General features: G+C 37.1%; 1 protein-coding gene across 2 annotated transcripts in view; it reads right to left on the bottom strand.

The window, feature by feature from the left end:
* REPS1 (RALBP1 associated Eps domain containing 1) overlaps positions 1-25495 on the bottom strand; it is a 46841-nt gene that overhangs the window by 4513 nt on the left and 16833 nt on the right. Inside the window, exons 4-14 of one of the 2 annotated variants that reach the window (XM_010137110.1) lie at positions 22807-22934; positions 22169-22331; positions 21805-21868; positions 20866-21020; positions 15765-15886; positions 11118-11198; positions 8113-8200; positions 7164-7265; positions 4265-4334; positions 1864-1982; positions 1052-1116 (exon numbers count right to left, since the gene is read on the bottom strand). In XM_010137110.1, coding sequence (XP_010135412.1) covers positions 1052-1116; positions 1864-1982; positions 4265-4334; positions 7164-7265; positions 8113-8200; positions 11118-11198; positions 15765-15886; positions 20866-21020; positions 21805-21868; positions 22169-22331; positions 22807-22934 — 1157 coding nt within the window. Of the gene's footprint in view, positions 1-1051; positions 1117-1863; positions 1983-4264; positions 4338-7163; positions 7266-8112; positions 8201-11117; positions 11199-15764; positions 15887-20865; positions 21021-21804; positions 21869-22168; positions 22332-22806; positions 22935-25495 lie in introns of both variants that reach the window. The other variant, XM_010137109.1, reaches the window with a different exon arrangement.

Genomic DNA, 25495 nt, shown 5'->3' with positions numbered 1-25495 from the left:
TGTTCTTAACACAGTTAAGATGTAAAAAAATCTCACCAAACAACAGTTTGTGACAGAACATTAAGGATTATTTGCCTTTTAGCGGCAAAGATTTGTCCTCTCAGTAGCACAAGGGCATCTCATCCAAGACACAGACATACCACTCTTTCTATAAAAATCAAGAGAATAGGAAGTTTAATCAGATGTGCTATTATATAGAGAACGAGACCAGAGACGGACACAGCGTGGGACTAACTAGACTCATTGGACAGCAGATGTTTCTGCTGTAACACAGTCCAGCTTGGCTTTGGATTTTTACTCTGGTTCCATAGGGAAACATGCTCATGTGATCACACTGTTCGAATATGTCTGTCGTTGCTTCTTTCCTTGCAAAGCACTTCCAAATCTACTGACTGACTTCAGTTGCTGGTAACTCAGATTCTAAGTAGTAGCTGCTGCTGAAAAACAACTAAAAAACAATTTTTTTCTGTCCCATGTCAGATCTGCTTAGCAGTTGAAGGATTCGGCTGGCTGAGGCAGAGAAAAAAACAACTTTTATAGGATTCGTTTTCTACCAAATCAGCCAACAGAACTGACTCAGATCAGGACTGCGAAGATCACCAAGTCTATGACAAGGAAAGGCCTGGAGTCACTCTTTTGGGGAGCAGGCATGTTATGTAACTAGACCCTGTGCCACATACGACTGACACTTGTTTTGCACAACTTTGAAAGACCAGTCTCTGTCTGTGTTATGGCCTATTAGCTATACAGGGACAGGTAATGAAAAGTGGAAGTGTAACTTTCCTTTCTTTCCTCCAACTTGGAGCTCCAGAGCCACTCATTCCTCTTCAATCTCTGCTTTAATCCCTTCCCATGGTTCCACCAGAAACAGTTCTTTCCTCACGAAAGGCTCACATTTGGCTATAGTCTAGGTTTTGCCATCATTCACACCCTGGCGGTTTCAATAAAATACCACGCAATGCTACTTATCGTAGAGGTAAGTTAAAAATCAGAGTTAGATAAAAATGATGCACTGAGTTAGAGTATGAGTTTTCAAAAGTGACATCATCACCTGTGAAGGCTGTGGACTTGGAGGCACTGCAGGGGGATAGGCAACAACTCCAGCCTGTTGCTGTCCTGGAAAAGAGGCACTGTGTTCAGTCAAGATTGTTACACTTCACACCGCAGTGCTACCTAATTTTTTGACTTGTCAACACGAGGAAGTCCTGCATTTTGCCTATACATTAGCCTATCATATTGAGGACCATAAGTGAAATGTCACCACCCTTCGAATTTACAAACAGACAAAAAAGGAATCCGAACATCTATCTTGTCCTTTGTTCCAGCTCAAAGTACAGACACAGTCATACTTCCCTGATCTTAGTCGTTTTTTTCCTCTTACCCCCATTACACATCTTAACATTCTCTCACACTTTGTGATCCTGAATTGAAAAGTACTGACAAGTCTGAAGTACATGAAAAACCCTTAGGCAGACCATCAGGAGTGACCTTTGCTCATTTCCTCTGAAGTGAAATACTTAACATCCATCCATATTACATCTGATACCACAAGAACTCCTCCTGAAAATTTACTCACAGAAGCAATTCATTGCACGAGGGTGAACTACCAAAATGTTATTTCCTGACTTTGCTTCTCACATTCATCCAAAGGACTACAATGCCAGAAGAATTTACTTCTAAATTACCTATTTAAGCAAAGTGGAGTACAAATTTTAATGTAAACAGGAAAAGTGACAGGCTCTTCATTCAGCAGCAGTGTTTTAAAAAACACACTCTAAATTTTTATTCAGAGAAAAAATAATTGTCTGCTTCAGGAATATATTTGCTGAAAAATAACATACACCAGGACCACAGTGTATCTACCTGGGGTAACTGAGAAGGATCTGTTCATATCTAAAGATGACGATCGAGAATGAGAAGGCTGAGGCCTTGGAGGGGGTGGTGGCGGTGCAGTGTTGTCTGGAGATGTTCCTGAATGTGATCTGCAAAACATATAAGCTTCTGTAGTGATTTTAAGCAGCTATAACACAACTAAAATTCAAAAGTTCTTCAAAGAATGCAATTAAAAAAAAAAAAGTTTGACAGATGAAAAAAAGCCTGATTGCCATTGATTTTGAAGATTGCAAAATCAGTTTTAAACTTCTGGTATTCTTTGATTTCACAACTGTTTTCATATTTCTATTTACTTAAAAATCTCCATTATTCAAATTATTCTTATATTACCACAAGTAATTTCTCTTAGGGAAACCAACTGCTTGACACACATGCCAAATGATTTAGGAACAGAGAATCCTAAATAAGGTAATTCCATCCAGATGGTAAGTAACTTTAATTTGTGAAGTATGTAAGATGTAGTTTACATCCTTGTTAGTTTTTAAAGGGTTAAGTTCAATGTCAGCGACGATTAATACTACATTTCTGTTGGACCTGCCTCCATGTCTATCGAGCCTAAGGAGTATCTCAGTGTTCGAGATCGCTATTTAATTCTCTGCCTGAAATGTTCCAAATCTATATACTGGGCACATCTACGGAAATTTTAACTCTTTCTTAGGCAGGATCACCATCTAGTGGATACCTGGTGTAAGTTCACTGAGCACACATGCAGAAAGGATAGAAGGTTGAAGTACTGCACGAAGTGCCATTTAAGTGGGATTTATTGCATGCATATTTTTCACACGGATTCCATTTAAAAACAGCTTAACTAGTCCGAACTGAACAACACAAATTTACTGAATCACTGACACTGAATATAGCTACTCTTTTATTCAACTCACAAATAAGTGATAAAGTCTTTTATACAATTGACTTCTGTGATATTCTTCTTCTCTAAAATGCAAAACTAGGAGAGGTAAGAGGTACCTAAGTTTCACACAAAGCTTGAAATTCCTGACTGTGTCAAGTCCAGACAGAAAACTGAATTATCGCAATAACAAAAAAATTGCTTTCCTAATATACTCTCCAGGACAATGCTTTTGTAACACTGAGTAACCCTCCAGCTGATTACATACAAATCTAATTACACTGACTCCTCGGGCATCCCTCTAGTTAGTCTAGTATAAAAGGCGTAAGTAGGATAACAAAAAGAAAGTGGTTTAAGGACACTCCGAAGTATCACTATCTGACAAAACCTTCTCAGTTTTTACTTTTTGAAAATACAAAAACTACTGTAGACTAATGGTAGGGTTAAGGCCAATGTCACCTCTACAGATAAAGTTGCAATTGGTAGAAGAGATATCAGTGGAAGCAAGTAAACGGAAGCAGAAAAAATTTCCTGGGTGGACACTGTCAGAACCATCAGATCTGGAGAGAAGTCACTTGTGCCAAAAAGCAGCAACTCATCAGAAAGCTTCACTCATCTACACGAGTTCAGTAAGAGAAAGCAACCCAAAATCAGAGGTGAAAAGACCACGTTGAAACCATCATGTTGATAGCATGAAAATATACAAAGAAGCAGGACAGACAATCACATTTGCCGTTAAGTAACAATGGAGGAAAGAAGTTTTCAGGCTGCTGTACTGAGAGGAAATTGCCGATCTTTCTTTGCTACTGAAGTCACCCTAATTATTTTTGTTTTGAAACTTACCTCTGAAACTGACTGTAAGGTGGTTAATGGCATAGCTGGTTTTTAACCCTATTCAGGCAGATTTAATGGGAACAATTAGCACCAGCTAGTACAGCACATTCTCTTATGTCAAATGATGCAGCTGTTGGTTATGTGCTTGCATAGCTTCCCTCCAATCCCTTAATTTATGTTGGGCCTATGATTGCCCTTCACTTTATAAAAGCCCATTATTAAAAGAGATTGAGTTACTGCCATGATATTTCTAATTAATGTTTTATTCTTTTTTGCTACAGAGTCATAAGGTTCTTCTCCATTAATGTCCAACGGATATTTTTTAAAATAAAAAAATTTGGTCTCAAGTTAACTTCACTATCTCCTGTGTTCACATTCCCTTGCTTAAAGAGAAAGTCTTTATCAAGACTTCAGTCAAGATTTCTGACTGAACATGGAGTTTCATTAGACTGGCCAATTAAAAAAACCCAACCTTTTTAGACTATGTTATTTTAATTTTCACTTTACGCGTGAACAAAAAGAGCATACATTGTTAGTGCATTAGGAAACGGACTGCCTCCAGATTCCCGAGTGTTTAAGAATCTATTTAGCCATCATTTTGCAAACTAGTTGTCAAACAAACAGAAGCTCAGAACAGGCTTCTTTAAACACCTTTTAATTAACTTTTTTTTCAGTTGCCGCTCTACTGACCGTTGTCGTGTTACAGTGCTTCCAATTTGCTCTGGATCTGAAGTATAGGAGTCCGAACTGCTGTAACCATCTGCTGGGAAAAGAAAGCACAGTTTCACACTTGTTTCACATCATTAATATACCCTAACAGATATAGGAAATATGTAACTTCAAATGTCCAGTTTTTTATTTTTTGTTCTTGTATTGCTTCACTGTAAGGTATCACCTGGGCAGGATTCAAAATCCTTGAGTCTGAATAACAACTGAACGATCCAATACAAATCAACTCTTCTAGCCCAGTACTATGAGTTGTTGGTTATTACAGGGATGTATTGAAGACTAGGCAGTGACAACAATGTATTTAAAATACAAAATATAAGTTTCACAAGCAATAATTTTTAAACACTTGACATTCTACCACTTCAACAATCTAGCCAACAAGATTAAGGTACATCCAAGAAAAAGAAGTGCAAGGAGCAGGACAAGCTTGATTTTAGAAGTGCTGAAGGATTGTCACCCACCTTACAAGTCAGAAAAAGGAAAAAATATGTACAGTACCCTCAGCAGTTTTGCTACTACTGTAACTTCTGTACACTGAAGGCTGGTAGTCAGCTCTGTTTTGGACTAAATCTTTTTAAAAGCTTTCAGCTTTTGCTTTTGGCAACCTATAAAAATGAAAGATGCTATTACAGCATCATGTAGTCCAAGTGAGAAAATTAAGCTTTAAGCAGAAGCTGGTTATGTGGTAAATTAAATTCTCTATCTCCAATCCAAACATCTCTAGTACTGGGTATATTGCTCAAGCCATTCAGGATGTAACATAAGCTCGTCAAACAAGAATTCAAGTAATCACACTTCTGAAGAGTGAGAAGTAAGCCCTTCTGGACCAAAATGTTTTTCACCATTTCACTACAAAACTAATGGGGTTATGCTGATAACAGAAGTAGTATTTCTAAACCAGTTTCAAAGACATTCAGACAGTAGACAATTTTAATGGTTATATAAGGCAAAGGATGGTCACTAATGTAATCTTCATGCTGCATCAATATTGGCTAATCCAGACTCATGAGTTTGAACACAATCTTAAATCTAACAGAATCCTTTTTTAGTATTTCCAGTACCATAAACACGACAGGAAAAGTTCCTATTTATGAAGGGATATAGAGACTTTTGCAATGTTATTTTTGTCCTCAAGGGAGGCTTCTCTTTTCAGTGTCAGTAATACGAGCTCGTGTCCAGCTTTGTTTGTATTTCATTATGAAGGAAGGTGAATTACATTATCCTTCCCTTTGATTGCAGTATTCATGATCTTGCTTATATCATTTAGCAGGAGTTTAAAATAACACTTCCACAAAATTGTCTTTAATGACACACTGAAGTAGCACATTGCTCTAAAATTAAAACAATCTGGGGAAAAGCAGTTCTTTTTGTTGCTTTTATTTTTACTTGCATAATAACAGTTTCAACTGTGGGGGCCCAGCAATCAGAAGAATCATTGATGATCACTTTGAGGTTATAGACCCTGCCTCCTCCATTCCAAACCAAACAGCTTGCATGGAAAGACAATTGTGCAGTGCCTCTGCCTACTGGTGTCTGTCTTATCTTGTGCAATGGACAAGTTTGTCTCTCCTTCCTGGCTTAGGTCTGAGCTGCTGTTTACAAATTCATAACTTCCACACTGAATTACTGTTGATGTGAAGCACTGAAAATAAAGACAACACACTAATTTCTCAGCATCAAATTGATGCTTAAATCTCCATTCGTTCTCAGTTCAAACGCTATTTCGACATATTGATCCATCAACAGTAGACTATGAGAAGTAAAATAATAAACTTACATCTAAATTTTTATCAATAAAACACTAAGAAATCTGTTCTCCTCTGTACAGTGCAGCTAAATGCATGTGAAGCTATGAACAGAATATTCTAGAAGAAATGTTCTTAAAAACATACATTTATGAAACACCACTTCCAAAACAGTGATGTATAAAACCCCTCCCAACAAAATCCACTTAGAAAAGGGCTTGTTTAAATTAAGTTTGAGACCTCCTATTCTTAGATGAATTCTGGAACAGCTAAACAAACAGCTAAAGCCAACATTGAAAATGAGTCCAGCCCTACAGCTCAAGGACACACACCATAGACATTGTCACTGATTTAGCACAGAAGGTGCTCAGAAACACTATTAAAGAATGACAGTAAAGAACATTAAGAAATGCAATTACCAAGACAGCAAGTCTGCACCAAAAAAATCCTATTAGATTTACAGTGGGTTTTTTAAACATCAGAAATTAATCTTCTGGAGTTAGCTTGCATTAAATAATTTCTTCAGGATTCATCTGAAAGGTGTTAAGCTTGCAAATCACCTACAACACTGACATGAGCCATTTCTTCAGAAAAAGGGTGGGCATCCCATGATAACTACAGTTTGAGGTACTACAGCATAGTTCTATGTTACACTGCAATGAAGTTTGTTTTATTTCACTATGTTTCCTCTGAGGGAAGAATACTCCTTGGTATAATTACAGTTACAGGCCCTTTATCAAAGGTTTATCTATGCTTGGAAAAGAAAAAAGGGAGTACAGGAGGGCTCTCAGAACTTTGCAGAAAGGCACTTTCTAATTCACTCCTGTGTTACAAACCAATCCAAACACTTTTGTCTTTACAACACAAAGGACTCAAAGCTATGAGTTCTTCACCTTGAGTGTACTGAAGAAAAGCTTAAAGAAAACAAACAAACAAAAAATCTCCAAAACAGACTCCAGAGATTCATCCAAGCTACATATAATCTGGGACCTCTCTCAGTATTAGACAAGTGGACTAATCAAATCAAAATAACGTAGAATGTTCTGGACACATGAGATACTGAAAAAAGTGAAAAAAAAGTAATGAATGAGATCAGGAAGTATTTTTATACTTACTAACTGTATTTCCAGCTGTAAATTTTACAGATGAACTCATTTTGTTTTCTTCTGGGAGATCAGGCGGTTTCACAAGTAGTGGGCTTGTAGGGTTAGCATGATCTAGATGGAAAACAAATCTAAATAAACAAATGCATTCAAACTAGCCTTTACTTCTGTTTACATTAGTTTTCTGACCTTACCTGAAGTGCTGCACTGAAGACTAAAATTGTCCTATTTTAACACTTTGGTGTATGAATGATTATGAACTTCTAATTTGTAATAGTGTTATTTCTGTTTCTCAGTGTTAAGAGTTGGGTATCTATTGACAAGGCAAAGGAAATTTTAAAAGAAATGTGTTGCAGATACTTGTTTATTCTCATATGCTGAAGATGAGTTACATACATGAGTTACATACATGACTTTAGGAAATACTGATATATTGGGACACATCTGTAAACTGAGACTCCGCTGTTCTAGGAAAATGATCAAACCACCTTGCTTATTACTGACCTGAGTATTTAAAACCCCAAACAAACGGCCTGCCACTACTCCCAAATGCTGTCACATTTCAAAATAATAAACTCAGTATTTCTGACCACAGTAGGACAAGCTTTATCAATGAGGGCCACATTCTCCATCTTCACAGTCTCCCTCAGTATTTCATAAGGAAACCTAGATATTCTCCCGGAGGCCCAAATCAAATCCATATTCATGATGCTCCTGAACTACTCCAAACAGTGATCTCCTGTAGATGGTGAAATCCTTGCTATAGCAGATGGCCAGTTCAAACTCTGCACCTATCTGAGCAGTATTCTAATTCTTAAGAGATCTCACTAATTGTGCTGGTTACAACTCCAGATTTATTTATCTAAGGAGAAGGAAAAAAAAAAAAGCCACCCTGTTTATGGAAATGAAGCCAACTCTAATTACACAAAACCTTCCTCATTAGCAAGAGAAAATATCCTACCACTTCCAGTTCTTTTAAGCTCCATTTCCTGCATGTGGATTTTGCTTGGAGTCATTCTTATGGGAACTGGGTGCACAATTGCAGTGTCCTGTGGAAAAGACCAGAGTTAAGTGAGGTTAATCTAGTTTTAAATTGTTCTATTAAGTCTCTGACACCATGCAAAATGTCATTTCTAAATAAAATTTCATTATTTTTCTCTCTTTCTCTTTTTTTTTAAACACAGTTCCAGGGAACTGTGAAAATATATTTCATAGCCATGAAATCAAGACTCTATAAGCTGAAGTTTCTCTACGTCTGTGGTGTAACCTAGCACTTTAACTACTTTAAAAGGGCACTGGAAATGCTTCTGTAGGTAACCACTTTGTAAAGGACCTGAATTTCACCAGTTTTCTACCAGTTTTGGCATACCAGTATCTGTTGCATCTTCAAAAAACAAAACAAAACAAAACAAAACAAAAACCCAAAACAATAAAAAACCACCATAGGAGCCGTAACATCAAAACCCCACTCCTCAGCTTTACTTACAGAATCTCAGAAAGTTATGGCCTCTTTAAATAGCATGGGTAATTCTCTGTAAAATAGGTACTTCGTAGTAGTTCAAGACACAGTTTCAGGCACCTTCAAAAATCTTTAACATCTTCTAAAGTTTAGGATAATGAACCCTATGGAATAGATCTCTAGATACATTTTGCAATTTCTCTGTAGTTCAGACAAGGGACTTAATTTCAAATGTACTTTATAGTCGACCTTTTCAGTTTGGTTTGGAGACTGAGCATAGATAGCTTAAAAAAACCTCAAAACTTTAATATTTGTTCTCAAGTAACCTAAAAATACAGACAGAACTATCTGAGGTTTTTTTATAGTTATCTATATTCAAAATATATGAATGGGACAACGACAGAACAAAAAACCCCCTGGATTATATTCTGTGCCTAGAAATAATGGGTTTCAAAACTACCCTTGTATCAGAAATTTAATTTGCTTCAACTACTCAAGCAGATCAATTTCATCAAGCATAATACATTTACATTAATATTTTCTAAAACTGTTTACAAAGGCTTGCACTATTCTTGCTGCAAATATAAAATGCTAAACCCACTTTCTAGTCGCAGCTCAGACACTCTTGTTGCACCAGGCTTTTAGGAACAGTTACCACTTTAAAATACATTGCTTTTTTCCACCCCCCATAATGGGATTATCATGCAAAGATCATTCTTCCTGTAGCTACTTCAATCCTCTGCTGTAATCTAATGTGCAGCTACTACAAAAATCACATCTTGAATAGTTAAATGGATTTTTATATAATGTATTAATTCAGGTCATTACTCCAATTTTACACAAAACAACATGTTACCAACTTAAACTTAAAACAGGCAAATTATGTTCTCAGATTGACAGACAAACGTACTGTTTTACTTTTTACCTCCAAAGCAGCTGCTTTTCCCACAAAAAGAGAAAAGAACTGGTCTATGAATTTACTCTAGTTACTAACAACTGCTTGAGAAAGCCAATCCTCTCCTTTAGGAAAATTGTTCAATAAATCTATGCATCACTGCTGAGAGTGCTAAAATAAGTCTTCACACTGCTACTGAAAGTTTGTTGATATTCGTTCTTATTTTCATATGAAAGTAAGGATTCTGAAGTATAGATTCCCAAAGTCTGTTACCTTAGCAAGCATTAAAAATGCTCAACAATCTTTACAATTTTTCTCAACTACAAGCACTGTAAGAAAACAACTCAAGAATGTGATCTCCCAGTATATTTTTTGTGTTTATATTGAATTTCTGTTTAGACACACATGCATATATATAGACACATATATGGCTATTTATGAGTTTTCCATATATCATCAGTGTTCTACCTTTTAGATTATCAACGTACTGGGAAAAAAGGTCAAACTTCAGATTTCTGTCATTTACTAATTATGTGCAAAAATTAATTACTCTCTTATTAGGGAAATGAGATAGCGACTGCTTGTTACTGACAACACTTACATAGTAAGAAACAACTCTAAACTGATTGCTATTATGTTTACCTCAGTAAAACACTATAAATACAGTATATTTAAACCAAAAAAGTGTCTCATATGAAAAAGGGCTGGCTCATAATTGAAGTATTTAATATATACATATACATAAACGTATATATAAATATACATTTGAGAAGTGGCCTGTTTAATACTAAAAGCAGTTAAATGTGTGTTATGTACATCTATGATACTTAGTTATATAATCGAATGGACACTAACACTATAATTAATGAAATTAAAATGGATACTCTCAGTGGTAATTAAATCTGTAAGAAAAGCAGGATGAAAGCAGCAGCTAAATACTGAAGTAATTTGATTGCATCTCAGGACTGCTTCAATGCCACATAACGTGAAGTTTAAAACTAACAGAACTTGAAACACTGTAGTGAATTTCTGCCTCCCAAACTTGGCAATGTATTTAACTACATAATTCTTCAGAGCACTCCTCACCGAGTAAAGTATTAGAACAGCTCAGGTTTAGCTGGAGAAATACCACAAGCCTCATTAGTAAGTAACTTGGTGAGAACATGAGGGATATGAAATACCACACCCACTACAGTTCAGGAGTTTTTTCAGTGAAATGGGCATTGTCAGCTCCCAAGAGTTTGTGCAAATCGAGCTCTGCAGCTTGAGTAAAACAAAATAACACTGAAGACAAAATCTAAAACAGAACTGGTATATCACGGGGAATGGCCCTTTCACTGACTTGTAACTATTCTCAAAAAACGTTATGTCTGTGTAATACAGGCTTTGACAGCAGTGTTGTAGTACATCAAAATCAAGGGGAAAAAGCATCCTTTGCACTCAGATATTAATAGAAAACGTATATTCCTAAAATAAGCAAAAAAATTAAGAAGGCTGCCACCATTCCCCAAAAAGCAGTCCGTGGAATCATGCACAACAGCTAAATACAATGAATGGAAATTCAGTGTTAATAAAATTAATTTCAAACAAGCAAGCTAAGTGATTGACTTACAGGATCAGCTGGTGCAATGTTAGAATCAAATTGGGTCAGAGTTTGTGAGCTTGAAGAGCGTTCGCTAAATGTCTCCCACTGCTGAACAGACAGAGGAGAGAAGTCAGCATGATGAGAAAGATGGAGTAAAAGATCACCGAGGAGATTTAGCACAGTAGTTCAGAGGTTGCACTGGAAAGTACTGTATCTGCACTGGACAGCACTGGACTTGGAAAGCACACTAGTACACATCTCTATTTCAGTCTGCGACTGTTGTGCAATCAAGGTTGTTATCTGTCAGTATTAATTAATCTTCACATTCACATTTCATAATGAAGATAATGCAGTTATCACAGAAGTACCTTTAGAGTTCATGTTTGCCAGTGAAATTCATACCAGTTAAAAAAGTGGTGAGGCTGTTCAAATATTGTAAAGATAAAACCAGTGACACGTGTTGTGTGTATCTGTAATTATAAAATCCACGGAAAGGTTTCTCAGCTTTGTAGCTGTCAACTTTCAAACGTATTTTGTAAATGGTGATTTTCTTAAAAAATCTCATAGAAGTGAACACTGAGGAGAGAGCTCCAATTACACCAGTTCAGCTTGCCAGTGCAACCCCTGAGAAGTGATTCTATGCTGTAAAAGAGCAATTTTACAAGTCTAAATCACTGACAAGGGAAAGAATTAAATTAAAATACACTGTTGACTGCTAAAAGCAAATATGTCAATCTGAACAATTTTATAAGATCTAGGCATGCTGTATCAATACATGGTTGTTAAGAGTCCTCACGCTTAGTAAGTCAAGCTACAGACACAACTGGATCAACAAAGTACATGAAATTAGTCTGTGATCCAGAAATCAGATTAAAAATCACAATAGGAATGCTAAACTTTTTATATTTTGGTAAAATAACAAGTAAATATTATCCAAGCTTCAAACACTACAACAAAAATTACAAATACAAAATTCATAGTGCTCAGAAAATTTGACAAAAATGTTAGTATAGTTGTGAAAACAAATCCATATTCCTGTCCCGTGTCTACAGGCAAATCATTGTAAATTATTCCAGAGATACAGGACAAACTATATGGTATTAGTCAACTTAGTCTCTCACGCTCCTCTACACTGAACTGTATTTGATGAATGGTCTGTATGTGAACCTAATCTAAACCAGTTACTTCAGACATAACTCTTTATGGGAATTCCTAAATAACGGTTTTCAATCTGCTGAAATTACATTCAGAAAAAGATTAACTAAATTTGTAAGCGTTTTCATGCATGGTCTCGATCCTTGTAGAGACAGAGCCTTATCTCCTCATTTCAAACTTTAAATTAAAGCAGATGATGGGATACCGATCATACATTTTTGGGGGTGGCTTTTTTTTTCCCGGAGGATTTGGGGGGTGGGAGTGGTTTTTTTGTTTGTTTGTTTTTTAAACAGGTAACATTACCCCTTCATGGACAGAATCTAACACAACCTTTTTAGGAAGGATGTAAGCTTTTCCTTTCTAACTGCTCTGTTGCACTCCCACTCTAATCAGTTCATCTCTGTGTCATTCCAACCCTTCACAAAGGGGCAGCATTGCAAGTAGTTTGGAGCTATACAAACCTGTTGAGTGAGCTACTGTTATACTAAGTCAGAAACTTAATGAACAAATTCTCCCAGCCTTTTCCCAGGTTTGTCTTCTTGCATTTACACAGCTGTTCATTTTCATGAAACATGCATCAGTATTTACTTCAGGACTACCACTACCCTTTTAATCTCAATTTGGCCAGTGGCTTCAAAGTTACCAGTGAGACTGGCAAATAGAGCACTTGATTACAGAGATATTCTTAATTTTTCAGAGCTTCCATAAAGGCATATAGTATCCATGTCAAGGTTAAGATCATGCTAAAATATTATTTCTTAGAGATAGATTCTGAATTGTCTCTGATTTTACTTCTCTGAAGCCAAACTGCAGGACATTTATTGCTTGTCCTCAGGCTCCCTAGCTGGGCTCAGAGAAATGACCATCAACACCTCCTGCCTGCTCTGGGGAATATGCTATTGTACTCCATTCTGAAATACTACCAGAAGCTAATTACCGCTAATTAGCTGGTTGATAGAAAGCTACTGGACTGCACCTCAAGTTCTGTGAAAGGTTTAAGAGCATTGAGAATACAACTGATTTGCTCCTACTAGCTGAAACTAAAATACCTGTCTTCTAGACTCGCAAAAATGTTTTTAAAATACTTCTAAAAGGTTGATAACTAGAAACTAAAAATCACAGCAACCTGATTTGTTACTAAAAGAACAAGACTTTGAAACAAGGTCTAACAGCTGTGAACTCAAAAGCAAATGTCTCTATCTGTGTCAAAGCTAATGACCCTATGACTAGACTGGTTTCAACAAAAATTCAGGTGGTTTTTCAGGTTTTTTTTAAGCTTTCAGAATTAAGTGCTTAGCCTTGAGTCTAGATGGTAAAGATATCTGAAGTTAGAAAGAAGTGATGAGCGAAGAGATGAGAATGTGAAGCATGTAGTATCCAGCTAGCTGGACTTTCACGATGCTCTTTATTCTGAAGTTTGATACCTTGGTCCATACTCGTGACTTTAAAGTAACTGAACCCGTCAACCAGAGTCTAAAAAAGCAGCTACGAGCCAGACAGAACAGAGTAATTAACACTTCTGAAACTAATGAGGGTGAAACTGCCTGCAAAGGCAGATGATGCAAAGATGCACAGCTTTTTCAATCAATTCCTTTGTTGATGACAGTTCTAAGAGGTTCAAAGGGGAAACAATTAGACTGGTGCCTGCACTAATACCAGAAATTTTTTCATGGCATTAAAACCTTGAGGACTTTGACCTGACTCACGCTGAAAGAAAATGCTGAGGAGCAAGAAGCATGCACAGCAATATAGACGAGAAATAAGAAATTCTTTTGTGTTAGAACGAAACATTTAATAAATGTTCAACTCAGTATAGTTAGTATCTGGTAGTATATTTAGTGTGAGAACTTTTCCAAACCTCTTACAGTTTTAGTAGATTTTCAGAAAAAAAGTACTGTATTATTTATCTGAATGGACAAAGTCAGTTGTGCAAGGCAAGATTTTGGCTCACAGAATTGTCATTAACTTTGTTCTACTAATGCTATTACCCTGTTCAACGGGTTTGAGTTGCACTGGACACCTAAGGTATCTGCTGAGTCACAATGCAGCTTACCAAATGATTAGGTTATTAAATCTTTATTGCAAACACGAGGGGATGTATCAATGCAAATTTTAATAGTTGTAGGCATGTACGGCCTTTCAACAACAATTGAGTATCTGCTCTCCTCCCTTCTAAAACACAGCTTCCTACCAGCGGTCTAAGAGTCACTCTGACAAAGAGAACAAATAAGAATCACTAAATCATTTCCTACGTTTTTTATCTGGGAAGGACATCACTGTGAGGCCAGCATTTGCCCTTAAGAGGAACTGCAGACTTTACAAAGCCCTTCCTCTGGAGAGAGAAAGAATGTTTCCTCTGCTCCTAACCTTAATCTTAAAAATTTGCTTATTTTCTGTTTCATTCTGACTCTCCTTTGATTTGTATAAGTCTTAAATTACCAGTCCTCTAGTAACTTGAAGTTTAATGAAGAAAGTCACAAAAAGCTCTGTCAGTAAGAGAAGCAGGTAAGAATACTCGGCTACTGACACAACTATCTTAGATGTTAAAACAAGTTTTAGATTCTTCTTGAGAGTCTCAGATTATTAAAAAGAGTTTCCAAAAAATAATTTCCATATTTTTCCTTTTTTCTCCCTTTATATCGGAAAATAAGCCTACAATGTCTTCACAGTGTGACTGTAGTCAGGAATTCATCTGAGTCTCTAACGTAGCTCTTACAATAAAATACTGGTTTATCCTAAGTCAAAGGCAAAAATATTAAAACAGAGCAACAAGACAGACCTCTAGGAATCAAACCCTTACAGACTTCTTGAACAATGGACATTTGTGGGGAAAAAACAAAATCCTGTTTGGCACCTTCAGTTTCAAATTCTGATGAAATATAGCTTTACTGTGTAAGACTGTTTATATAGCAAATACATATGGTAAAGGATGATAGAGTAGCAGTTTGTAACAGTAAAAACTTAAATTTTAAATAAATTCAGCCAACGGTTGGTTTCAGGTTCAACTTTGAGTCCTTGCTTGTGAAACAAATGCAGAGCTTTGACTTCTTTACATTACTGGTGAGATATTTTATATTTCAGGGTAAAATTTCATCAAGAAACAGGTCTGAACAACCAGATCCATCAGAAATTTATATGGATGGATCTGGTCATTGCAGTATTGGCTATAAAAGCCCTTCAGAGGTAACAAAAAAACCCAAGCAAAAACCCACTCTAAAGGAAAAAACAGAAATTAAACATTTCCAATAAAGGTTATGAGATAATTTTGTGATTAATATAAAGTTTAATTACCTTTAATGACAACATTTTAAATATTAGCTCATCTCACAGTGAGACAGAAAAATCAGAAGGAAAACATCATCTTTTTTTGCAATGTAACATACATAGAATGTTCCTGTGTCTACTGTCCTGTTAACTTTTTCACAATGTTATCGACAATTCACTTATGATGAGTTATGGATGCACACACAGCTGATTTATTGACCGGCAATGAAATAACTCTTAAATAAAGGTGCTAACCTCACTGCTCTGATTCAATTCTGGCCAGGTCTGGTTTAGGGATGGCATTGATGGAGACTTGCTTGGAGGTGCTTCTGCTGGAGAGCTGGAGTAACCTACCTCACCACTCTGTTCTCCAACTTCTGAAACGACAGGAATCACTATAAACCACAATCATGAATTGCATTCAGTTTATTCTCAGAAGAGCTGCTTACAAGTCATGGAAAGTGCAAAAGTACCCTTTGGTTTCACCTTTTCCAAGTAAACACTTAGCAGCAGACAAAACCCGCTCATTCAAGACAAATACACTATTTATCAGGTGCTACTCCTATTTTGAGGACCTTTCTGAAAATTGGACTTTGAAGATTCCATTGCACCGATACTATGTCCCTGTACTTTGGTTTTTAAACAGCATTTTTAGATTTTTATTATATGTACAAAAAAATAAACTTTTCTTAAATTATGAGAAAATAACTTTGCACTAATGTTTACTACATCAAATCCAGCACTAAGAAGTTTCTCTTACAGAATGAAATACTTCTTTACATGAAAAGTTAAAGCAAATAAAGAAAAAGGGAGCAGTCTATCAATGCAAACACAAACCAAAATATGAAGAGAGATGAAGAAAACCATTCCCTTCGATTATTCCCCAACAAGTATTTTAAGCCTTCTTACTAAAACGATGGTGTTTCCACTCAATACATTTTGCAAATGGAACAAGTTTAGCAGCTGTCACGCTGCAAGGGTACGTTGTTACTGTTATTTCAGTTTTTTCTGGGCTTTCAGGAAGTACAGGAACACTCCTTCAGAGCTGCACAATTTTTCATGATGCAGCTCACTTATTTTTGTTCTGCCCAAAATGTAAGAGAATTGGGTAAAGTAAATCTGAACAGCAGATTAAGCGTTCTGCATACACAGTAAAATCCTGCTTACAGGATCTTGCTAGATTCCACAATACAAGCCAAAGCAGTGCATCGAAAGCCTCAAAAAACATGAAGATCAGATGACAACTGTATAATGTTAAGTAACAGGGACCGTTGAAAGAGTGGATGTAAGTAGCTGGCCATATTAACAAGACATTTGTAGTCCAAAGAATTAAAACTCTGAACAGCACAAAACACTGCGTAAGAGGAGAGTTGGCTTAATTCAATTACCATTTAAAAGGACTGCTTGATAGATATGGGATTGAAGACAACTGCTACAAGGATATCGTGAGATACACTGCACCAGAAATTGATTAAAATTTATAAAAAGGACTGGTTGCAGGCTCCTGAAGAGCTGAACTCTGCAGCCTGCTCTTCCACAATGACAGCTCCATATTCTGTCTGCTGTTTCCCGTTCAGAAGATATTCGTAACAAATCCAGTGTCAAATTGAACCGGAAACACTTGAATAGTCAATGATGACCAACTGCACCTTTGAAAACCAACAGCAACCCATTCTTGTCTTTGAAGTGCTGCTGGGGACTGCAAGAGGCACAGCTTAAGTAGAGCCAAACACTGAAGTCCAGAAATAAATTAATTTTATCATCTTGATGCCAGGGGAAACTGAGGTGCTACTGCCGTGAAAAAAAGCTACACACAGAAACCAGTAACTCATTAACATTTTGAAGGTCTTGTAAATTTCCTGTAAATAGCTAGACATCAGGTTGAGACCTAAAGTTCCCAAAAGTGTGCCCAGCGCCTAGTACCTTGTACTACTGTCCTTTAGGGAAAAAGGCTTTACAAATTGTTCCAGATAGAAACGGCATCTAATGCCTGCTTCAGGCAAAAAGCAGCTGGCAACAAAAAAGAATTATGCAGATGCTATCAACAGTATTTGATTCATAAAATAAATGTAGAAGCACTTAGAGAAGTATTTGTACAGCTGTTCAACTCCATGCTCCCATTTTCTTCCACAGACTGCTCTTAGGCAGTCAGATCTCGCTCATTCTGAGGATCTGACATTACCGATCTCCACGTACCACAACACAATGCTAAATCTTGAGTGGAGCTGCTGCAATCCAAATAATTCTCTGAAGTACATGATCCAATTCAAAACACTAAACCCATTCAAATGTACATTATTCTAAGAACTTAAACCACCTCGTTTCTCTCTCTAGTCAGCAGAAAGATATCAGCACCTCATTTAACATTTTTTTCTATGAAAATTCTGTAGAGGCTTAGTCCTACACAAGATAAATGACCAACTATATAAATAATTTATTAAACAATAGGTCTACGTCATGTGAGAGAAATACATAACATCTGATTTCACGATCAGGGATAAGACAAGACTAGTGTGGCAAGTAGGACTAGGAAAGTGCTTTTGTCCCCCTGCACTCAGCACTTCAATACTGCATTCAGTTTGGGGCCGCTCACTACAAGGACATTAAAATGCTGGAGCATTCCAGAGAAGGACAACGAAGCTGGTGAAGGGTCTAGAGCACAAGTCTTATGAGGAGTGGCTGAGGGAACCAGAGTTGTTCAGTCCTGAGAAAAGGAGGCTCAGGGGAGACCACCTCACTTTCTACAACTACCTGAAAAGAGGTTGTAGTGCGCTGGGTGTTTGTCTCTTCTCCCAAGCAAAAAGTGATGGGGAGAGTGGAACCAGCCTCAAGTTACACCAGGAGAGGATTAGGTTGGACTTTACGAAAAATTTTTTCACTCAAGGATGTCAAGCATTGGAACAGGCTGCCCAGGGAAGCGATGGAGTCACCATCCTTGGAAGTATTTAAAAGACATGTGAATGTTGTCTTTGAGAGTGACAGAGCACTGAAACAGGCTGCCCAGAGAGATTGTGGAGTCTCTTGCTCTGGAGATACTGAACACCTGCCTGGATGCAGTCCTGTGCAACCTGCTCTAAGCAAACCTGCTTTAGCAGGGGGGTTAGACTAGATGATCTCTAGAGGTCCCTTCCAACCCCTACCATTCTGTGATATGCGGTGCTTAAGGATATGGTTCACTTGGCAGTGATGGGTTAATGGCTGGACTCGATCTTAAAGGTCTTTTCCAACCTAAACAATTCTAGGATTCTACTCATACTGAGGCTTCAGTCAGCAGAAGACCACCAACAGTTTTCTTCTGTTGACAAAGTTGTATGCCATGAAAAAAAGGCACTCAGAAGGACACTAGTGTCATACTGCACAGTTTCTGTGTCTGAGAAGGCTGTTGGCAGTGAGCTTTATTGAAATACAGGTTTTACGGGAACAAAAAAGAAGAAATAAACACAGAAATTTAACTGGTTGATCTTTCTAGGCTGATTTACAGTCCTTAAGTTGAACCCATGTAATTTAACATGCACATTAGTCCACACCTGTTACCTACAAGTAACTTTAACTTAGACTAAAATAGTGAACGTATACGGGAGATTTGGACTGTTGTAACTACACATAAAACCACGGCCACTTCAATAACTTCTTAAGTATTTTATTCAACAGAAAAGTCTTGGTGGTAAGTTTTATCAGGTGCTAGAAAATAGTAGGTACCTCCAATACTGATGGTCAAAAAAACCCAAAAAACCCCAAAAAACCCCCAAACCCAAACAAACCCAATCTAGTTGATTGGATGAAACTCAACAGAACTCTTGGGGATTTTTAGGCCAGCTTACACAGTACTCTTTAAAAATTAACTAGAACAGTGTAACTTCCCTTTAATGTCAGAGGGGAGAGGAAAATTTTTTTACTACTTTAAAAGTAGTTTCTCCTCAAATTTAAGGATCACTTTGAACCTCATGAAAACAATCAAAGTTTTATATTAACAAAGTTGCCTGTAAAATAAACGTAACACTTTTTGGTTTAATGTCCCATTAAAAAAGTTTCTAGATAACTTCAAGTAATTGATAAAAGCCTTGAAATCTACTACCAATAAAAGAGGTAGATGATCAGGTACAGATAAAGTTGGTTTTGGGGTTTTTTTAATAACAATGGTTTATACAAATAAACATTATTCCATTTCCTATCAAGATTCTTGCTTTGCCATCACCTTAACATGAAAATAAACAGAATGGGGAAGTATTCACCCAATTAACTGTACGTATTTCTCAGAAACATCTTTGTTATAGCAAAATGCTTACTCATACTCACAGCTGTTGGAAAGGTTCTCTGAGGAGCCAAGCCACTCCCACAAAAAATAGTTTAATTATTAAAGTAGAGGTAGTAAGAATCATGGTAACTAGTTTAAGAACTCATCAATAACTGTCAGATCAAAGTCTCTGACATCCTACAAACACAGTATGAAAAGACCCCCTATGAAGTATTTAGTAAAAAGAAATAAAATCCTCAGAAATCATGGTACCTGTGTGCCCACAGTACGACCTGACTTTCCAAGCAAAGGCTGCTTGTTATAATCTAAAGCAGTTTTTAAATATTCAGTTTCTTTTATCTGTTTTAAAATTAAAAAAAAGAAGATGGCCACAAACATCCTGTTTTTAAACACTATATTTACATGAAACAGTAGTCTGTTTTTCAGTAATGGGACTGAGTGTCGGCACATACCAATAAGCAAAACTCATATATTCAGCGGTTAATTTGGAAGCACCCAGACATAAAGGACTGTGCACAGAAAGTCGAGGTGCTAAAGCATAGATGCTAAAGCCTGCTGTCAAGTCAGGAGTAGGATTAGAACAAAAAAAAAAAAAAATCCATGTTACAGACCCTGTATATTTAAACTACAAGTTCTGACCTCTAGCATTAAATCTGGGAGTATCTTCCAAGTACCGTCACGACTTAGGAACTCATGCCATATTTTCAGAAGTGAGGGTGAACAGAAAGCACCTTCATTTGAAAGCAAGTTTGAAGAACAGCGGGGTTGGGAATTCGGAATACAACAGCTGATTGTGAATAACATTCATCCTGTGACAATTGTGTTCTCCTTAACCTTTAAAGGACACAGGCCGTATTTCCAAATGTGACAGTCAGCATGTGTACTGTTCCTAAAGAACATCTCCTGTACAGAAATACGTACTTGCTCAGATTAGCTCCCTCCGAGTGCTAATTAAGATTTCTAAGAATAGCATGTTGCTTTACTTCATATTGACTAATACATCACGCTCACATGACACAAACCTGTAAACGTCTGCTGATACACCCTAACAACTACAGCATCATTTGGGAAGAGTGAAATTTGTGCTGAAGCATGTCTTACCCGTTGAGTCTTCCAAATCAATCAGTTTGGGCATTAAACTTTCAGGTAACTTTTCTGGCAAATCATACCCATTCTTCCTAGCAACTACCAGATGAAATGCAGCACAGAACTCGTCCAGTGTTAGTGCACCATCTTTATCAAAATCTGACAGTTCCCTAAAACGGAAAACTTTGTATAAATACAATTTCTTAATGTTTTTATTTCCAAAAGATATACTACTGCTATGCGACTGAAAAGATCAAAGAATTCAGTTTATAGTTCATTTTACCCTATCAAACACTTCCTATTAGTGCTACATGCTTTAGTCTTCAAAGAAGATGAGCCTTCAGTAATAACACTCCTTAGAGCTCAAAGATCATTTAAACCAACTTTTATCTCTCCAGGTTTTTAACTCATTTAAGACAGTACTACACAGTACTATTGGCCTCAGATTTTTCACAAGGTATACTAAAGAAACAATAGTGCTGAGGCAGCATGATTTATTTTAAATGGGAAAATACCCGAATTAGAAATCTTTACACCGAAAGAAAGATCAAATCTTTTCACCAAAGTGAAATTTGTCATCAAGTCACACTAAGTGCACTTAAAAACATTTACATTTGTACATTTCATTTAAACTTAGACTTGAATAAATATAGATAAGGATTTAATTTAAATTTAAATGCAACTTTTAACAATAAAAATCTCAAATAAATTACTCCTTACTCTGTAGTGCTTGAAATTTTTTCAACAGCAGAAAAATTTTTTAAACAGTGCCAGCCTAGACCCATTAGAGCCCACTAAAGTAATACTGGCATAAATGTGAGTAGGACTGAACATACCAGAGTACTAGTGAAATTCTACTTAATTACACCTTCTAGTAAGCAGATTATATGATGACTGCCAGACAGCTGTCATCTTTCTAAATAATTATCCCAAATAAAGACACATCACACTTACCAAATATGAGAAAGTTCAAGAATAGGTAGTTTTGACTTAGTGAAAAATTCTTTAGCTGCTGATCCTGAAAAGTTACAACAACCATTTTTAATATTTAAAGTTAAATCATTAGAAGACTTAGAGTTATGGTAAAGGAGATGAGCTACTTAGCAGAGGTTTGGGGAAAAATAGCACTAATTACTAGGGTTAAAGGCAGGAAATAGGCAAATTAGTTTGAAGTCCTTTCTTGATTTACACTACAGTTTAATAGAGCATTATCAGTAAAATGCAAAACTTTCTTCCAAACAGTATAGAAACCTATGCACACAAAGTCTCTGCAACAACACCGCTGCACCCACCATTACATTTTTAAAAAGTAACTTACCTGGTATAAATCCATTTAGATCAGGTTGAATGGTTTTAAACTGATTAACATAATACTGCCTTTGTTCATCAGTTATTTTCCAGGGGTCATCGTAACTACTTGATTGCCTACGAATTTCATTTGTTGTTGTAGCTGATGCTACAGTTCGTACTGTTGTCTGGTCCTGAAATGAAATATTTTTCCTCAGTATTATCTACCTAAAATGCTTCTATGAATTCTCAGCTTCTTACCTTCAAAAATTAAAGCATAGTTACATTTCACAGCAGTTCAAAAGCTGCATGAAACCATCAGCAGATTGCATCTACAGGATAAGGACAGGGTATTTTTGCACACTGATACATATGGATAGGAATGACTGCAGGTATGCAAGCAGAAAAAAAAAGCATGGCACAGATGCAAAAAAGCTAAACACAAATGTTTTAAAGTCATCATTGTTGCTATTTTTTAAATTCATAGCTTTCAGTTAAGGACTCCAAATGAAGCCAACCCGATGAAACAAGCATCTGTCAGGTAAAAAGCGCTGAACAGACTACAGCACAGATACACAATAAACATCTGCAATGAAAATTATTAAATTAAAAAAAGGATTGCAACGTCAATCTGAATGAAGCAAATCAAATACCAATAAAGTGTCACACCTGGACAGAAGCAGGATGCATGGCTAAAAGAGCACTGGTTGGTGGGGTATCTGCAAAACTGACCCAATTTTCTTGATGAGGTGGTGGTGAATGGCCAGACCATATGGGATCACTAGAAGTAGATGAGCCTGAAAGTAGAAGAAATATTTCCTTTTCAAAAGACAACCCTGAAGACTGAGTAAGAACTACGGATATGGAAAGCAGTCAAAAAAACCACCCCAAAACCCTGAAACCATGCTCTTGTCATGGAGATATACACTAGAAGAATGGTGAAGAAAATGAAAACCAAATTGCACCAAGGTGACGAAGTTCACCTCCTGACAACTCATTCCTGTAGATTTTCACATCAGGTCAGTTTAAGTCTGCACTAAAGAGACAGAAGGAACGAGTTTATTGCACTTACGTAAACTATAAATGGGATGTTACCCATTTAATGGATTTTGAATGAGTTAAGTAATACTCCACATTTAATCGAAACGAGCAACACTTGTATGGATAAACAGCCATTTAGAAGTGGCATACAGTATTAGCATGCAACTTTATTATCAAACTTTTTTCTTTTTTAGTTTTCTAGTTTGCCTTTCAAAGAACAAAGCCTTGGAAATTCCTCTCAAGAATCAGACTTTTTGGCACAGGTAATTTTTTTTTCTAAATCATTTCTAGACTAACTCAAGCCAGTTACTTAAAAACAGGCCAAGAATAAAGGCAGCTTCCCACAGAGTGCTGACACCTGCCACGTATTAACTATACAGAACACAGTAATTGAGATTCACCCAGTGCCTTGTTACACTCTTCTTCTGAAGTACTGCTGACATTCAATGTCTTAATATTAAAATAATGATGAAGCAACTATAGAAAGAATTGGCCACCCACTGCTCTATTTACAAAACCCTCAAAGTTCTCTTAAAATATGGTTGCAAATTAAAAATTTAAGGAACCCACATCAGAGGGAAAACCATCAAGTACAGCTTTAGAGGAATCGCAGGACTCCATTCCACTCCTTGACTGCTACAAGAAATGCTGAATTCCTTAAATCTAAACAGCAGTTGTGAAACTGATTACTTCGATCTATTCTTCTTGCACAACTAAATGCTTGCTCTTAAAATAGATAGGAATTTCTGTCTCAAATGCAGAAACAGATTTCCTTTAAAAGGCAGGTCATGCGAGTTTCTGCGACCCTCTACATAATCCACAAACAAGAAGCGCACATTAATGTCATAATTTTAATCCTGCCTCTAAGATATAAATTGCAGCAATAAAACCCAAGGATTTGTCAACATGCTGGTTAAAAAATGCTGCTATGAGAAGTCCATTGATACATAAGTAATTATTTATGAAGCTGGCAAATATCAACAATTTCAGGTTCCTGGAGACTGATGACACTACTACCCAATCTGCAGTAAACAGTGAAGGAAATCTGAGAATCAGTGAGGCACACTGAGGGCTAACATCTAAAGTGACAGTAACATTGTTAGTATACAAAAATTCTATTTAATATCTGACAATATGCAATTACTTTTTCATTCCATAAATAATCCTTTTCCTAAGTAATGAGAGAAGTGCTTAGACCAGGTTTACCTTTGCTCTTCTCCTATATACAGTAGCCATAATTGTGCACAACACATTCCATCTTGCATTATACAGAGTAAAACAACAGATTTCCAGAGGGAGAGAGATTTTTTTGAAAGAGATCTTACATACACAAAATTGAGAGATTACATTATTTCTGAATTTCATCAAAATATAATATCATCAAAATATAATATCATCAAGGGGCCTTTGTGATTTTTTGTTTGTGGGTTTTGTGTTTGGGGGGTGGTTTTTAAGTTAGCTTTACTAGTACAAAAAGCCACTATTAACTACTTTTCTTCCCAAAACTCCTTAAATTCTGGAAGCTCCTGCTATGACCTGGAGCATCTAGTGACTCCTGGTTTTGGCTGGGTAAAATTGTAGAGTTGATGCTCTCCATAGCAGGTGGTATGGGGCTGTGGTGGTTTAGGATTTGGCACAGTTTCAGTAGTGGGAAGGAGGCTGCCACCTTTGTTTGGTGCAGTTTCAGTAGCAGGGGAGGAGGCTGCTAGCACTGCCCTTCTAAGAAGCTTCTTGAATTCTTCCCTGCCCTTAATCCAGTTTGGCCCCGTCTCTGGCCAAGGTTGTGCCAATCAGCGTCTCTGCAAATAAACCTATTTAAGAGGGGAAACCCCTTTGGGAATGCCTTCTGATTTTGGAGTGCTCTTTTGTTTTGGAGAGGGTAGGTCAGAAGAAGCAGCAACCATGCAGTCACCCAGGAGACTGGGGAGAAGGCTGGGAGACACACCAGTACAGTTGTTTCCTTTTGGCCCGTGGCAAGTTGGCAGGCTGAAACCCTGCAATCCTTGGAGGGCACTGGTGGACAATTGGTCAGGCTGCAGAGAGCCACAGAAATCCCCACAACACAGAGACATGCGGGAAGAGACCCATGTGGCAAAGAGCTAGGGAGAGGCAAATGTTGCAGCACCGAGAATCCTGAAAGAGGCCCTGACTCCAAGGAGGACTGGTGGCAGGCCAGTTTGGCACTGGGAGAACCGATTCTGGCAGCAGACCCTCACACTAGCTGGAGACGCTCATGGAGGACTGTCTCCCATGGGGGAATACCAAGAGGCTGCAAGGAACTGTGAGGAGTGTTTCCCATAAAGAAGAGGAAGCAGCA

This window comes from Buceros rhinoceros, unplaced genomic scaffold (genome assembly GCF_000710305.1).
Source record: "Buceros rhinoceros silvestris isolate BGI_N320 unplaced genomic scaffold, ASM71030v1 scaffold7915, whole genome shotgun sequence".
Taxonomy (NCBI): Eukaryota; Metazoa; Chordata; class Aves; order Bucerotiformes; family Bucerotidae; genus Buceros; species Buceros rhinoceros.
This window is presented reverse-complemented; position numbering and strand designations above follow the sequence as displayed.